Genomic DNA, 15,486 nt, shown 5'->3' with positions numbered 1-15,486 from the left:
ATATGCAGAGTTTATATACTTTCTGAGTGTATGTATGTAGTATAGTGTATATATACACATTACATTGATATACAGTGCTGACAATAAATTGACATTATATTAATTGAATATAATCATTATTATTATATTTAAGTATGAAAAATTTTCTTTTTTTTTTATTAAATTCAATTGTCCAGTAAGGTTATTTATAAAAGGACAACATAATATTACAGTAAATATAAATATAGTAATGCAGGCTTAATTAATGTGAAATTATCATTAATTTTTGAGATTACCACAAGAGAGCATGTATGTTATCTTCTTTTTATTTTACTCGTACGTATGTGATGCTTGTTATTTCAATCTAACATCAATGAAACATGCATTACTGTATTTTTCTTTTATATTTCAGAATTTCTAAATGTACACTAACAACGAGTAAAAGTTCAAAATATATAATTATAGAACAATCAACTTTGTATTATACATTTCTCACCTCATAACATGCGATGAGAAAATAATGAATTTTATAAAAATCCATTATCATAATGTTTGCTAAATGTCACAGAAAAGCATATTAATATCATGAAAATTACTTTGGTTATTAGTGATCATTTTAACAATAATGATCATATAATAAATATTTATACATCATATATTAAATAGCTCGTTAGAATGGGAAATAATATTTCCTTCTATATTTCCATTCGTTATTTCAATTTCTTAAATGTTGCAATATTTTTAATATCATTCTTGAGATCTTTTAATATTATCTTCGGATCGATGTTAATTAACTGTGCAAGAGTAGTACAATTTACTTTCATACGATGCCCACCAACTACCATATATGTATTCAATTTGGCTAAATTAATAGGACTTCTAGGAACACCATAATAGGAAAATTGTTTATTTTTCATTTCTTGTTCTTTATTATGTATTTTATGATTAGCAAGGTATCTCGAATGTGGATTAGTAGATTTTCTAGCTACTGCCTTTATTCTATAAGGAATAATATTTGATCGAAATGCACTTTTAGTTGTAGACTTCTTAGCTACTGCGTGAATTTTTGGCGGTGATTCTATTGAAATTTCATTTTTATCAGCACTTTGTCCGGATTTTTGCCATTTGACTTTAACCATAACTTTCTCAAGTAAAGTCTCGTAATTCTGTATACTTTCTATTTTTAATTCCATATCAGGATGTTCTTCGGTATTATGTGTAGAAACTTCAGAAGGACAACTAAAAGTTTTATCACAATATTTACATTTAAATAGATTTATATGTTTTGACACATGGTTTTTCATTACATTAATAAATGTTGTGGTGAATGAACATTCCGGGCAAACATATCCCCGAGATATTTTAGTTTTTTCTTGTTTTTTAAAATTTAACGGTAAGTGAGAATGGAACATACTATGATGTGTTTTCATTTTAACTTCGGAATCACATAATTCATTACACCACTGACAAATCCAACCTTCTTGCTTTAATCCAGAAGCTTCGATTTCTTGTACATCACTATTATGCGACTGCTGTAAGTATAATTCATAAGAACTTTCCGTTTGAGTTTTCGAGCATTGAGCTTTAATGAGCGATTTTTCCGAAGATACGTGCATTTCTTTGTATCTAAATGGATAATTCGATTTCATTTTTGTAGAATCATTTTGCAATGAATCATTGTGCATCATATTCCAATGATTCTGAACTGTATTCAAAGATTTACTACGAAAAGAACAATAGAAACAATAATAAATAGAATTTTCTTCCCTGATGTCAGAGACTTCCTCTTCTATATCATTGTTATAATCATCATTAATAACCTTCTTATTGAGTTCAATTTCTGTGGATTCACCAGGTGATTCAGATGGTGATATATCTTCAACTTTAAATGGTGAAAATGGATGATTAATTTCCCAATGTTCCCAGACTTCTGAGTTTGTTGCTGCAGTGAAAGTACAATAAGAACATTTCAAAGTATTTTTCGTTGCATGTATCCTCATATGTATTTTTAGACCGGTCATATTCATGGCGGTGAAGTTACAGATATTACATTTTTCTTGAGGTTCAATTTGACATTGATTATCGCTTTTTTCCACAACTTCTTCTCCACTAATTTTTCTCTTTCGTTTTCTATATCTCTTTGGAAACACGATTCCATATTCCTGTTGCCAAAATTCTTCTGGTAATTCCGGTTCACCTGCTGCTGGATTTTCAACTATTTTCTCAAGACAACCAGGATGTTTAGAACGAATATGTTGACGCATTAAACCCTCCGAATTCGTGCTACGATCACAATAAGGGCAAATAAATCCAAGTCGCTTTAAATGTGTTAATTGTATATGTAATTTAAAACCACGCCATCGGAAAAATGTCATTTTGCAATGTTTACAAGTAAATGGTTTTTCTTGTTCTTCTTCTGGTCCAACTATATTAAAAATTAAATTTTAGTATTATAATTTTAAAATAATATAAAATTTTTTGGATTATTTTAATTTATTTTATTAAAGATATTTACCTTTTTCAACATCCATAGTCTTCACAGTTTTTTCTTTCATTGATATACTGTCTTTCTTTATATCAATAGAACTATCTTTATTACATTCATCTTGAACTTCTAAATTAATTTCTTTTTTATTATCTTGTTTATTAAAAGATTTATCAGTAACATTTGTAGTTTTTAGAGTTTTTGTAACAGTATTTTGAGTAATTTTTGTGAAACATGTTTTTGAATCATTTCCAATTGTGTTTGTAATTGCAGAATTTTCTACATTATTTACGTTTTGTTTGGTTAATAACCCTTTTATCATTAGTGTTTGTCTCTTCAATAATGTACCAACCTGAATGTTAAAACATTAATTGTTTTATTAAAAATGATAATGCAATAAATGTTTTATTGCATTTAAAATATTTAAAACATATATAAAGATTATATTAAAACATATATAAAGATTAAATTACCCATTCTTCAATATCATCATCTGGTGATAATGGCTCATGATTAGGACGTTCTCCATTATGATGTTTAGTAAAATGTTTCAATAGAGCATTACGATTTACGGATAAATATCCACATTCCTTACAGTGCCATCTATAATATTTTAATATCATTAAATGAATATCATTAATATCATTAAATGAAGGAAAATATTCTGCAATAATGATATAAATTCACAAAAATACTTGCCTAGCATAATTTAATTCTCTGTAGAGATGATCTCTCATATCATGTTTATATTTTGTTTTAAACTGCGTACATAAAGTACAGACATACATATTCCCATCTGCTTTTCCATAAGGACCAAATCTTCCAATATCGCACTCATTGATATCATTATCTTCAATTGATTTAGACTTCGTTTCTTTGGACTTATCTACTGTATTAGAAATATTACTTGCATTTTCCATTTCTATTGATACTTTATCACAAGACAATGATCGCTTAGATTTTTCTTTTGTTTGCTTTGTACCATCTAAAGAACCAGATTTTCCTGGTTTTATTTTAGCTGGTTTAGTACTTGATAATTCTGCATCACTTTTCCGTTTTCCTATTTTTAAAGAAGATTCTGTTGATATTTCATCTTCTTCTTCAAGAAGAATTCCGCGAATATGTCTAATTCGAGGCATATCTCTTCTCCAAAGAGGAGTAGTGTCAAAAGGTTCTTCCTGTCCACTTTGTTCTATATTATCTGTATTTTTTTTATTTATACCTTTTATTCGTTGATATATTAAAATATAATCAACATTTGAGTCACTAGAATGTTTGCTGGTAACATGTTGTTCAAACATAATTTTGCCACCAGTTTTAAAAGAACATGAGTTACATTTATATTGACATTTTTCATCATGTGTAATAGATGTATGATTAACCATATCTGCTTTATACACACATTTATAATCACATATGTTGCACTTCCAATGATTTCCATCCGGATCTGGTATTTCTTCTTCTATCTCTTCTTGAATAGATTGTTGACTGTTCTCTGTGTTTTCTAATTCTCTAATTACTTTTACAAAAGGTCTTTTTTCAGGATGTTTATCGGAAAGATGTCTCTCTACAACGTGCCTGGTAAATAATTTATTACTATTAAAAAGCATAGAAAATGAACTATGAAAAGTAAAAATTTATTTAAACATTCGACAAACAATATGAAAAATAAGATATAAAATTAAAAACTAATATTAAAAAACATTTTACAAAAGTTTTGAAATTTTGAATGAAAACAAACATTTTTAATACATTATCAAAAGGACATTATTTGATATATTTAGAATTTTTGTAATTTTAATTTTAATTTTAGTTTTTTTAAATTTTTTAAATTTTTAATATTTTTAATCAATATAAATTATTATTTTTTATAAATTATTAACTTCCTTCTAATGTCCTTCAAAATTATTAAATTTTTATCTGAAACATTTTTCAACATAATCAATAATTTCAAAAATATTTCAGTTTCGAATTTTAGATTTTACATATATATTTTAATAATGTTTATTTTATATGCTTGTCAAATGTTCAAAAAATATATCTTTTTTAAATTCGTGCTTAAAATTTGTAAGTTATATAGTGCATTATAAACCAAATATGAGGCATAAATATCATTATACCTATGATAATGATGATGATTGCAATGAGAACATTTATAAAGTCTGGTATCGTGCATTTTCAAATGAACGCCCATTTTATCAATCGCTATATTTAATCCTTCTTGACCTGGTGGTAGTTGTGGACAATGAGGACATCGAAAATATAGTTCTTCAGAATGCAAAGCCTTTAAATGACATCTTAACATTGCTTCATCGACTGTTAAATAATTGCATTCAGCTACACCACATACATATCTATTATAAAAAAACATTACCATTTTTTATATCTTTTTCAATTCATTTTTAAAATTTCCAAATTTGATAAAAAAAACATTTAACGCTTTTACATATGATAAAATCACTCTCATTCTTACAAAATTATATTATTTTTATATTTATGTCATATTATTATGACATAATTTTAAAAAAAATTATTTCGTACCTCTTATGCTCTGGTATAAATTTTGGAATAAATTCATCATCGTTATTTTTATTACTTTCCTTTGGTTTTCCTCCCATTCGGCCATTTTGATGGGAACTACTTGCTAAATTTACCATTTTATCGAACATCCGTTCCTTTTTATCTAAGCAAGGTACAGGATTAACAGGACCACTTTCTGGCACACTTTCATCTTTTGCATGCAATCGCAAGTGTCTGATAATGTTCGTACGAACTTTTGTTGTATAAGGACACATTGCACATTGCACTTCCCGATTGTAAATAGCTTGAAGTGGTAGAGATTCTATTTCATCAGGACCGAAAGTAAATTTTTCAATATCTGTTGTTATCTTTTCAATGTCTTTTTCAGTTGATTTTGTATTAGTAGTTTTACGTTTCTTCCCTTTACGTTCTCCACTTTGACGCTATAGAAAAATAGATAAAATATTTATATACGCAAAACTTCATGTATTTACTAAATATTGTAAAGTATTACTTACAATAGGTTGCACAATAAATAATCCATCTACAGATGGATTCTTTGGATCAGCTGGAACTAACTTACTATAAGTATATTTATGTTTCATTTTCATGTGTGCCATTGCTTGATAACCCACTGTACATCTCATTTTGCACAATGAACAACCAAATCGTTTTAATCCGTGTGATTTTAAATGTTCTAATAAAAATCCAATTTTTAAAAAACGTTTTTTACAATGAGCACATGTTAAATTTTTATTTTCATTTCCTAAAGAACATTCTTTTACATGTATTCTTAATTGTGCCGCGGTTTGCGCACCATAATCACACGTCTCATAACCACACTTATATAGTTTCATTCCTGAAAAACCAGTATCTTTAATATCATCAAGAGTCAGCGGTTTATCAGTTTTTATATTATTAGAATTTTCGTTAGTGTTTATATCTTTGACATCGCTACGCAATTGTTCTTTTATATTATTTTCTGGATTCATTTTTACTTTTTCATTTGTATCAATGCTATCTTTTTTATTTAATTCGGATTTTATATTTTTTGCCGGAATTTCCGTATCGTCAACATCTACTATTTCAATATCACTATCTTCCATCTTATTTTTGTTAATAGTCAAATTATCAATTATAGATATGTTAGTAGAACGAGTATTAATTTTTTTTAGAAAATCAGGATTGTCCAGTAAATTGATATTTATAAATTCATCATTGCAATCAAATGTTCCTTCACTGCGTTCAATTGGTTCAACAGAACTTTTATCAGATAGAGCACTTTTTTTTTTAGATTTATTTAATAAACTTTTATCCGTTGATTCTCTATTAGAAACTGATGTTACAGAGACATCAGAATCATTTATTAAATTTCCAAACATTTTATTTATTGCACTATCATTTAAACCTTCATTTTTTGGTTTTTCATTTTGTAACAAATTTGATGAAAAATTGATGGAACTATTTGAATTATTGCTAATTCCAAATATATTAGATGTCGATTTATTTAATACATTATTTTCATCTTTATCCAACATAATTATATCTTTAGACAATTGAGAACAAAGTATCTTATGAGATGGAGATGTGCTAACAACATTTATCACATCTTTATTGTCTTTTCCATCGTTTTCCACGTCAATTATTTCTCCTGTGATTTTAAAAGTATCATCTAATGTTCTTATAATTAATTGATCTATTACATCTTTATTTCGTACTGGCTGAAATAAAATAATAATTATAAAAAATATATATTACTTATAATTTGTTATTGATTCGATAATTCATTAATAATATTTTATCATAATATCTAACCTGAGGAGGAAGAGATCTTTCAAGAACTTGTGGTAACCGATCGCAATGAAATGTACTAAGATGACTATGCATTTCAGTAAAATAATCTGAACCATGCAAACAATACAAGCATTGGTATTTATAAAATCCGTGAATTTTATAATGCTATAAATATAATTTTATAAAAATAAGTTTAAAAATTAAGCAATTGTTAAGAAAGAAATAATTTAATAAATAATGTTACCGCAAGTAGCTGATCTATTTTCATAAATGTAACACGACACACATGACATTTATAAGTAGAAAGATTTGCACCGTGTTTATTTTTCAAGTGCGCCATAAAAGATTCAGGAACAAAGAAAAATTTTCCGCAATCTATAAATATATTTTTAATTTCATTACATATTCAAATAAAATTTAAATTTCAATTATTTAAATTTCATTCAAAATGAAAAATAATATAAAAATCATACCATGTTGACAGACATAAGGAAATACATTCTCATGTCGATTAATTTCTTCTTTTAAAGGTATTTCTTTCATAAGTTTACCAAGTAAAATACCATGATGTCCACGATGAGCTACTGCCTATAAATAAGACAAATGATAAAAACAAAAATTAAATTATTACAAAATAATTTAATTTTCGCTATACCTGATGTATTTGCACATAAGAAGGAACAACAGCTCTATAAAAGCAATAAATACATTGATAACGACAATGCGCATGTTTTTCATCGATATGTATTTTCATTTGATTCCAATCCTCCAATATCATGTGACAATAGGCACATTTCTGGTAATCAAATGGTGGTGATAACTTTTTTTTCTCTGCCTCACTTGCATGTTGAAGATAATGTTGATGATATTGTGCTAATATATCAGTAGTAAAGCGACAAGCCATACATTTATATAAATGAATCAATTTTGTAGCCTTTAACATTGTATTGTATGCATCTGCAGATTTTAATTTAATTGCTGTAGGTGGAGGTACAGGTTCTTTTGGTTTTAAAATAGTTGGAGTTCGAACGACTTTTAAAATTTTATAGTTTAAGTTTGAAGATTGTGGTGACCCAGCAACACTCACAGTTCGTGTACTCATTGGAGTCATTATTGAATTCTTATTTGTAGAAATAGGAAAAGATAATTTATTGTCTACTTGAATAATTTTTGACTTTGGAGCAATTGGAATGAAATTGGTTGTAAGTTGCGTGGTAGTTACAGAAACTGGAGAAGGAGAAATACTTTTTACTGGAATCAATTTTACTGTTTCTGGTGTAGATTGCACTACTGTTTGAATATTTTTCGTTAATGGTTGTGTAATAGTCACAGTATTAAGTCTTTTTAAAATTAAAGGCGAATTAGATTTTTTTAGTAAAGATACACCTTTACTTTTTATAGGAGATGTTTCAACTGCTTTTCTTATGTCATGTACCTATAAAAATAATATAATAATATATATAACAATTTGAAATGAAAAAATTTTAAGCGAATTCATATCTCATCACTTACAATAGGACTTTCGGCACCATCGTTATCAGCTCTCGGCGCAAGACTAACTACATTTTCGATTTTCAAAAAAGAACATTCTTCATCCATATCTGATTTTAATACGGAATCCATTTTATCTGGAGTTGGTTGATTTACATCTATTTGATAAAATATTTTTATATAATGACAAAAAATAATTCATATAATTATATTATTTATACATATATAAATATATACATACTGTTTTTCGATAATGATACATCTTGAAAGTCAAGAGACTGTATGGGTACAGACAACATATCTCCACTAAGACGTCTCAATCGGATGAAATTTTTAGGTGGATTACTATCATCGTGTAATTCATGTGATATCTCATGGAATCTATTTTCTTTTTTTCCAATAAATTTCTTAATACTTGATATTGGAACAACGTCTGGTGGTTTAGGAATAGAAGGAGAAGTTCTTTTAGATTCCTTAGGTTTAGAACAATCAGTTTTAGAACAATTTTCTTCTTTACATTTTTCAAGTGGTTTTGCAGCTTGGAGTTGAGCAGCAAGTCTCTGAATAGTGGTGAGCATTGGATCTTTCGAAGATGCATTAATATTTGAAGTTTCTTTCAAAATGACATTAACATCTGTTGGCAGTTCACTATCCGATTGTTCACTACTGGAATCAGAATCGTAAATAGGAGCAGTATCTTTCGTATTCTCGTTATCACTGATTTCTGCATCACTTTCAGCATCCTTTCTCTGATCCAATGTTATCAAAGGATCTTTAATCTTTGAATTTGTTGGATCTTTTTCAGATTTAGAATCACAGTCTATGGTAGATAGTTGTGTTTGTATACAATCATTAGATTTTATATCATTTGAAGTTTCTTCAGATAACTTATTCTCTGTATCTATTACAGATGAAACTTCAGGATTTTGAGATAAATTAGCAATATTATTTTTAGATAATGAAATCGTGGAATTAATTGGATTTTTATTTGAAGAATTGATATTATTTGATATTATATTAGAATCAATTTCATTATTTGCTATATTAGTCTTCATTTTATCTTTTAATTTATCTATAATGGATAAACCTTTTTTGGATGCATCTTTTTGTAATCTAATACCAATATTTTGAATAATTTCTTGCATTTTTCTTTTCCGTTCTAATTGAATTTCTACTTCTTTTTTTTCTAATTCTGGTGGACAAACGAACACGCTTAAATTTCCTGATGGCAAACTAGAATCTATATCTGCTTGTGAAGATTTCTTTTCATCATTAGTAGCTTGTAATTCAGAACAATTATTTTGTGATTTAACTTCAAGTATATCTTTATTAATTTCATTTTTATTAATTTCATTTTCAGAAGTTTTATTATTCTTTGTTATTCTTATTTCAGTCACATCATCATCATTCTGTTCAACAGAAGTTGCTATATTGTTTATCATATTATTTATTCCTTCTGCTTTTACTGAATTTGCTTGAATTGTTTCTAATTTTACTTTAGATTCTTCTTCAACAGATTCTAATGACATATTTATCTTAATAATCTTAACACTCAAATCATTCTTATGCCACAAATCAACATGTTCCTCTACATTGGATTTCTTTAATTGAACATAATTACAATATGAGCATAAATAACCATAAATACGATTTTCATTAGGTACTTCATCTTCAGTTATTGCTTCAGCAAAAGTATCCTTAAATTTTCGACATACTTTATAATAATGAGTCCTCATGGAAGATTTAGCTACTGCCTGATAAGGGCAACTGTTACATCGAAATCTGTATTCACCTGTATGTGTTGTACAATGTTCATAAAATGCTTCCATTGCAACTTTAACAGCACCTTCAATAAACAAGGAGCAAAATCTACAACGAAATTTACAAACTTCTTCTGTAAGAAGTTCTCTTGATATATTTTCTATATTACTATCATTTGCGTCTTGAATAGCTAACAAAGCATCTGAAACTTTTAATCTAGAAATTAGAATTTCTTTTCCAGGATGGCTCAATTTATAATGATGAACAATATTTTTTCCCATAAAAAAACAAAGCAAGCATTTATATCTTTCTTGTCCTGTCCAAACATAATCAATTAATTTTTTTATATCCAAATCAGAAAATGATTTTTCTTCCTCATTTTTATTTTTAACCACATTTTTTGTAATATTAATGAGAGGCTTTTCTATAACTTTTTCTTCTTTAATTTCCGATAATTCTTCAGTAAAATCAATTTTAGATAAAGATTTTTTTTTCTCTATGAAATCAGATGTTAACAGTTCTGTTTTTTGATCTTTTGAATTTTCTTGAATTGAAGTATCTTTATTATTATCTTCTAAAGTTTGATTTGTCTGATTATTGGATGAATTAGTATCTTTGTTTATTGTATTTTCTGAAACTGAAATATTATCTATTTTAATGGAAGTATCCATTTCACAATCACCTTTAGGAGAAGAAGTTATAAGAGTTTTCTTTCTCCTTTTTTTAGACAAAATACCCATCTGCCACTTTTTCTTCTTCTTTTTTATTGAACATTTTTTAGTATTTGTTTCAGTTGGTACTTGATCATTAATATCATCGTCTACATCTGCATCACTTCCTTTATCTGCAACTGATGAATCTTTATCTACTTCGCTTCCTTTATCTGCTATTGATGAGTCTTTATCTACTTCATTTTTTACAGATACTAATCCCACTAAAATATTGCTTAATAATTTTTCGTTGCTATTCATTTCTATTTTAGTTGTATTATTATCTGTTTTTTTTCCAGAAATTATACTACTTGACATGGAAATATCGGAAGTAATACTTTCTTCATCTGTAAATTGAATATCATCTTTACTTTCATTCATCAATTCAGTTCCCTTTTTTCTTGTAGACTTTCTAAAAGAAATTTGATTAAATTTTTTTTTCTCTGTGGATTCTGTTGCCTCTGATTCAAGTTGTTTATCTGGATGAAGTGAGATATCTACAGCAGCTGCCAATTCAGACACATCTATTCCAAAACTCTCATCGGACGAGCTATCAAACATCATTTTAGAGCATTCTAACTTAGAAATATCTGTTTTCTCAACAACTACACGCGGTTCTTTTATCACTTCTTTATTAATAATACGTTTGCTTCGCCTTAATACTTCAGAGTCATTATTTACAATTTGATTAGAGTTTTGAACCAGTTCTGTTCTTAATGCCAATGGTTGATCTTCTTCACTGTCTGAACTATGATTATATTGTTTTGAACGCTGTCGAGTAATACGTTGCACTTCTTTCTTCAGTTTCACTTTAGATTTATTTGATTCCTCTGATAAAACACGTGATTTTATAAATTTCTTTTGTTTCAAAGAAACTCCCGATGTATCTTCTACATCAAGATCTATTTCTAAATCACGTTTATTCGATTCATCTTTTTTAGTAGTTGAAATATTCTGATTGGAAATATTCTGATTGGAAGTACTAGCACCAGCATTATTTTGATTTTCTTTTTGTGTTCTACATAATCGATGACCAGTTGCTGCAACAACACCATCACTGATAAACATTTCCCTAATATCTTCTTGTAACATTTCCAAGGAGTTTCTTCTTTTTGCTTTAACTTTTGGTATTTTATTAATAATTTCTTTATCTTCAATTAAATCTTCTTTAACATTCTCCTTAATTTCCTTAGAAATTTCTTGAATACTTGAAATACTTTCTTTTTTCTCAATACTTGTTTCGGAATTTGACTCTTTTTCTTCAACAATGCTTTGAATTTCTGATATAATTTCTTTTTGAGTAGTAGAATCTTTACCATCTAATTTTTTCTCTAGAAGATCTGAAGATTTAATTTCAAGAGACATTTTTTTATTGTTTTTATTTTTTTCTTGTTTCTGGTTATTTATATTTTGAATTTCTTTATTTGGCGTATTCAAAATACCAAGTCTTTCAGCAAGAGATTCTTCATCTGAACTGTCTGAAACTATTACTCGTCGTTTCTTTCTTATTTGAACTTTTTTTGTTTCAGAAGTATCATCTTTATCTGAACTACTACTCTCTGATTCTGATTCAATAATTTTCTTAATTTTCTTCAACTTCTTTGCTTGCAATACTTCACCCAATTTTTGCATGAATTTCGCCTGTTCAACAAATTTTTTTCCCTCTCCAAATTCAAAAGACTTTCTAATTAAAGCTTCTATCCATTCTTGAGTTACCTCGTCTTTTGATTTGGATCCTTCAGATTCTACTTCTTCTTTTTTAAGTTTTTCAATATTTCCAGATAATTTAGAAGAAGTAATAGTGATAGAATCCGACTCTGCAATATTCATATCACTTTTGTCTTCTACAGATTCTTTAGAAGTATTATCTTCTTTCAATTCTTCTTTCTTATCAGCAATGACATTATTTTCATTCCAATTCTCAAGAGAAACTTTTCCATCACTGCTACTACTTACTTCTGCAGTAGTATCTTCCTTATCTTTTTTAATAATTTTATCATCTTGTTTTTCTAAAAGACATTCTTTAATTTCCTCAGAAACATGGCTTGATGTAGGTGACTCAGAGGGCTCATTACGTTTTATTTTAGGAATTTTAAAATTCTGTAAACTATATCCTTGTGCAGACTTCGCTTTTGTATCAATAACTCCATATAAACTCTCTAGAGGTGATTGCATCTTATCTTTTGCCGTTTTCTCTTGCACTTGCTTATTATTTTCTACGTTTTCGATACGTTTATAACTGTCTGTTGGTTTTGAAGGTGATTTAGGTTTTTCTTTAGTCTTTCTAAACGTTGATGCAATAAATGATGATGCCGCAGAACGTTTTCTAGGATCTCTTTCATTATAATTACTATCTTTACCTTTGGTAATGGAAAAATGCTTGTCTTTGGCCAATCGTGGATCTCTAGCTAAGGTACTATTATCCCTTGATTGGCCAGAACTCTGATTAATTACATTGTGATCTATGCGTACGCGTGGATCGCGATCAGATATATTTCTAGCATCCCTACTAAAACGATTACAATCCCAGTCATTATGATTGTCCCTAGACCATTCAGGCCTGCGGGTATCACGATTAAAATTATTCCTCGATTCTCCTCTATTTCTTTCATTATAATAAGTATTACGACCTCTACCTATACTACGATCTCTATCTCTATTCCAAGGACAAGGTGTACTAGGCCTTGGATATGATGGTCCTGAAGGACCTTCCGCGGGTCCTATCATACCACAAGGAACTTCATTTTCTGTTCTATAAGATATATCATTCGATCGATTAACTGGAGAATCCCATGGCTGTCTTTGATGAGAATATTCCATTCCTCTATCAAAAGATGGATCATAAGACCTATTTTCACCTTGAAAATTTCTATATTGTGGTCCAACAGAAAATCTCGTAGGTGATATTAAAGGCTGTATAGTTGATACATTAGCAACATCAATATTAGGCATATCATCTGATCGAGGAATATGATTCAAATCTTGAGGTCTTGTGTTTGGGCTCATTAGAGGCCTGATACCAGTATTCATATTTGAAGAAAACTGATTAGGCCTCATTTGACTCTCATTCATTTGATGGGGATCCATATGAATGGATTCTCTGTTAGAACCTATATTCCACATTTCTTGGTGTGAAATACCGATTGCATGTTGATATGTTTGGGCAGGAGAATTAGACACACCGCTAAAATTGGAAGACGGTGGCCATTGATTGTTGCAAAAATCATTAGTATTAACAGATAGATGCATAGAGGGCCAATGTCCTTGGTTAGCTACTTGTCTATTAAAATATTCAGAACCCTCCATTCTGAATTCCGTGTCTATTCTAGATGGTACTAATTCAGGACCGATATTATTTTGACGTCTCTGATACAATATAGCATTCCTATCATCCGGCTTAATCGAACCGCCATGATGCATAGGAATCTGATTGGATATATCGTCATCAGATCGACAATGCATATTATGTATATTAGTTTTGTCTTTATCATGATTCTGGTTGTCACGTGACTGACGAGAATGTCGTTCATAATTATCCGCGAAACGCAGTTCCGTTTTGGAACCAGGTGAAGATGATAAATTTCTGTTATCGATTAATGTACTTGTCGTAAAAGAACTTGATGTATGACTTAAATTATTTTGAGATGGTCCCTTAATTTCATTGGATTTCAAAGTATCGACTTTCGTCATCGACGTAGAACTTGAACCACTAGGTAAACATTTTCTACTTGTTAACTTAACTATATGCTTATCTATTTCCTCCCAACGTCTCTCACTTTCACTGTCAATATCCTCTTGTGTTAACAAAAATGATTTGGATGCTTTTATATCCTTATTATTTCCACTTAATGTGCTTAATTCATGTTTTTCTTTTTTGAATTTCCCCGCATCATCTCTTAATCTATCACTCTTCTTTTCCATTTTATTGTCATCTTCTTCGTTCAGAAGTTCTGCCAAATCTTCCATAGATAATGGTGGTTCCGTAAAAACTGGAGGTGGTGAAAGTAATAATGGTGCTGAAGGTTTCGAAGTAGGCTTAGAAATCGAATCTTTTGATTTTAATGATGAATTCTTACAAACTTTAGAAAATAGAATCTCCGAGTCTGGTGATTTCAATCTTGTATCAGATACATTTACCGGTGATTCTGATCTAGAGTCTGATGAAACTTGTTCCGTTAATCGATTCTTCTCCAATATAGATGATAACCTTCTAGAACCGGAAGAAATTTGTCGAGAAGAAGATATTGGCATAGATATAACTCTCCCATCGTTTATTTTCTGAGGCAGATTATTTCCGATCATTTTAACCGAAATCGCATCATGATTGGAAGTAATAATCGTTTGCCAATTTTTATTTCTCGAAATTTCTCGATTCTCATTTTCTTCGAGCATCTCCCATTCAGTGAAGGATACATCATCCGTGTTTTTGCATAAACCAAGCTGAGGAGAAAGAGTTAAATCGTTGCTTGTTCTCTCCGTAGGTATGATAATAGGAGCTTTCGTTGGTAAAGTTTCGATAGGATCAGGAGAAGCTGGTTTACTATCAGATTTATCATCAAAGTCAATACTACGTTCTGTGGGAATTATTATCGGTTCCACTTGTGAACCTGAATCTGGACTAACTGGAGGACTCGGACTAGCCGGCGTCTCGTGAATTTCTCGATCTTCCATTACGTCTTCTATATGCTGAAATTTCGCATCTTCTGTATATTGAGATTTTGTATCTTCTGTATATTGAGACTTTAT

At 29.0% G+C, this 15,486-nt stretch overlaps 1 protein-coding gene across 1 annotated transcript in view; it reads right to left on the bottom strand.

The window, feature by feature from the left end:
• Positions 1–313: 313 nt before the first annotated feature.
• LOC102671558 overlaps positions 314–15,486 on the bottom strand; it is a 20,446-nt gene continuing 5,273 nt past the window's right edge. The window contains 13 exon segments of the mRNA XM_006607705.2: positions 314–2,404; positions 2,495–2,816; positions 2,938–3,067; positions 3,164–4,042; positions 4,585–4,818; positions 5,006–5,427; positions 5,503–6,705; positions 6,800–6,943; positions 7,023–7,153; positions 7,252–7,366; positions 7,434–8,213; positions 8,291–8,427; positions 8,511–15,480. Of these exon segments, the coding sequence (XP_006607768.2) occupies positions 690–2,404; positions 2,495–2,816; positions 2,938–3,067; positions 3,164–4,042; positions 4,585–4,818; positions 5,006–5,427; positions 5,503–6,705; positions 6,800–6,943; positions 7,023–7,153; positions 7,252–7,366; positions 7,434–8,213; positions 8,291–8,427; positions 8,511–15,480 (13,182 nt within the window). The 3' untranslated portion in view covers positions 314–689.

This window comes from Apis dorsata, unplaced genomic scaffold (assembly GCF_000469605.1).
Source record: "Apis dorsata unplaced genomic scaffold, Apis dorsata 1.3 scaffold_10, whole genome shotgun sequence".
Lineage (NCBI taxonomy): Eukaryota > Metazoa > Arthropoda > Insecta > Hymenoptera > Apidae > Apis > Apis dorsata.
This window is presented reverse-complemented; position numbering and strand designations above follow the sequence as displayed.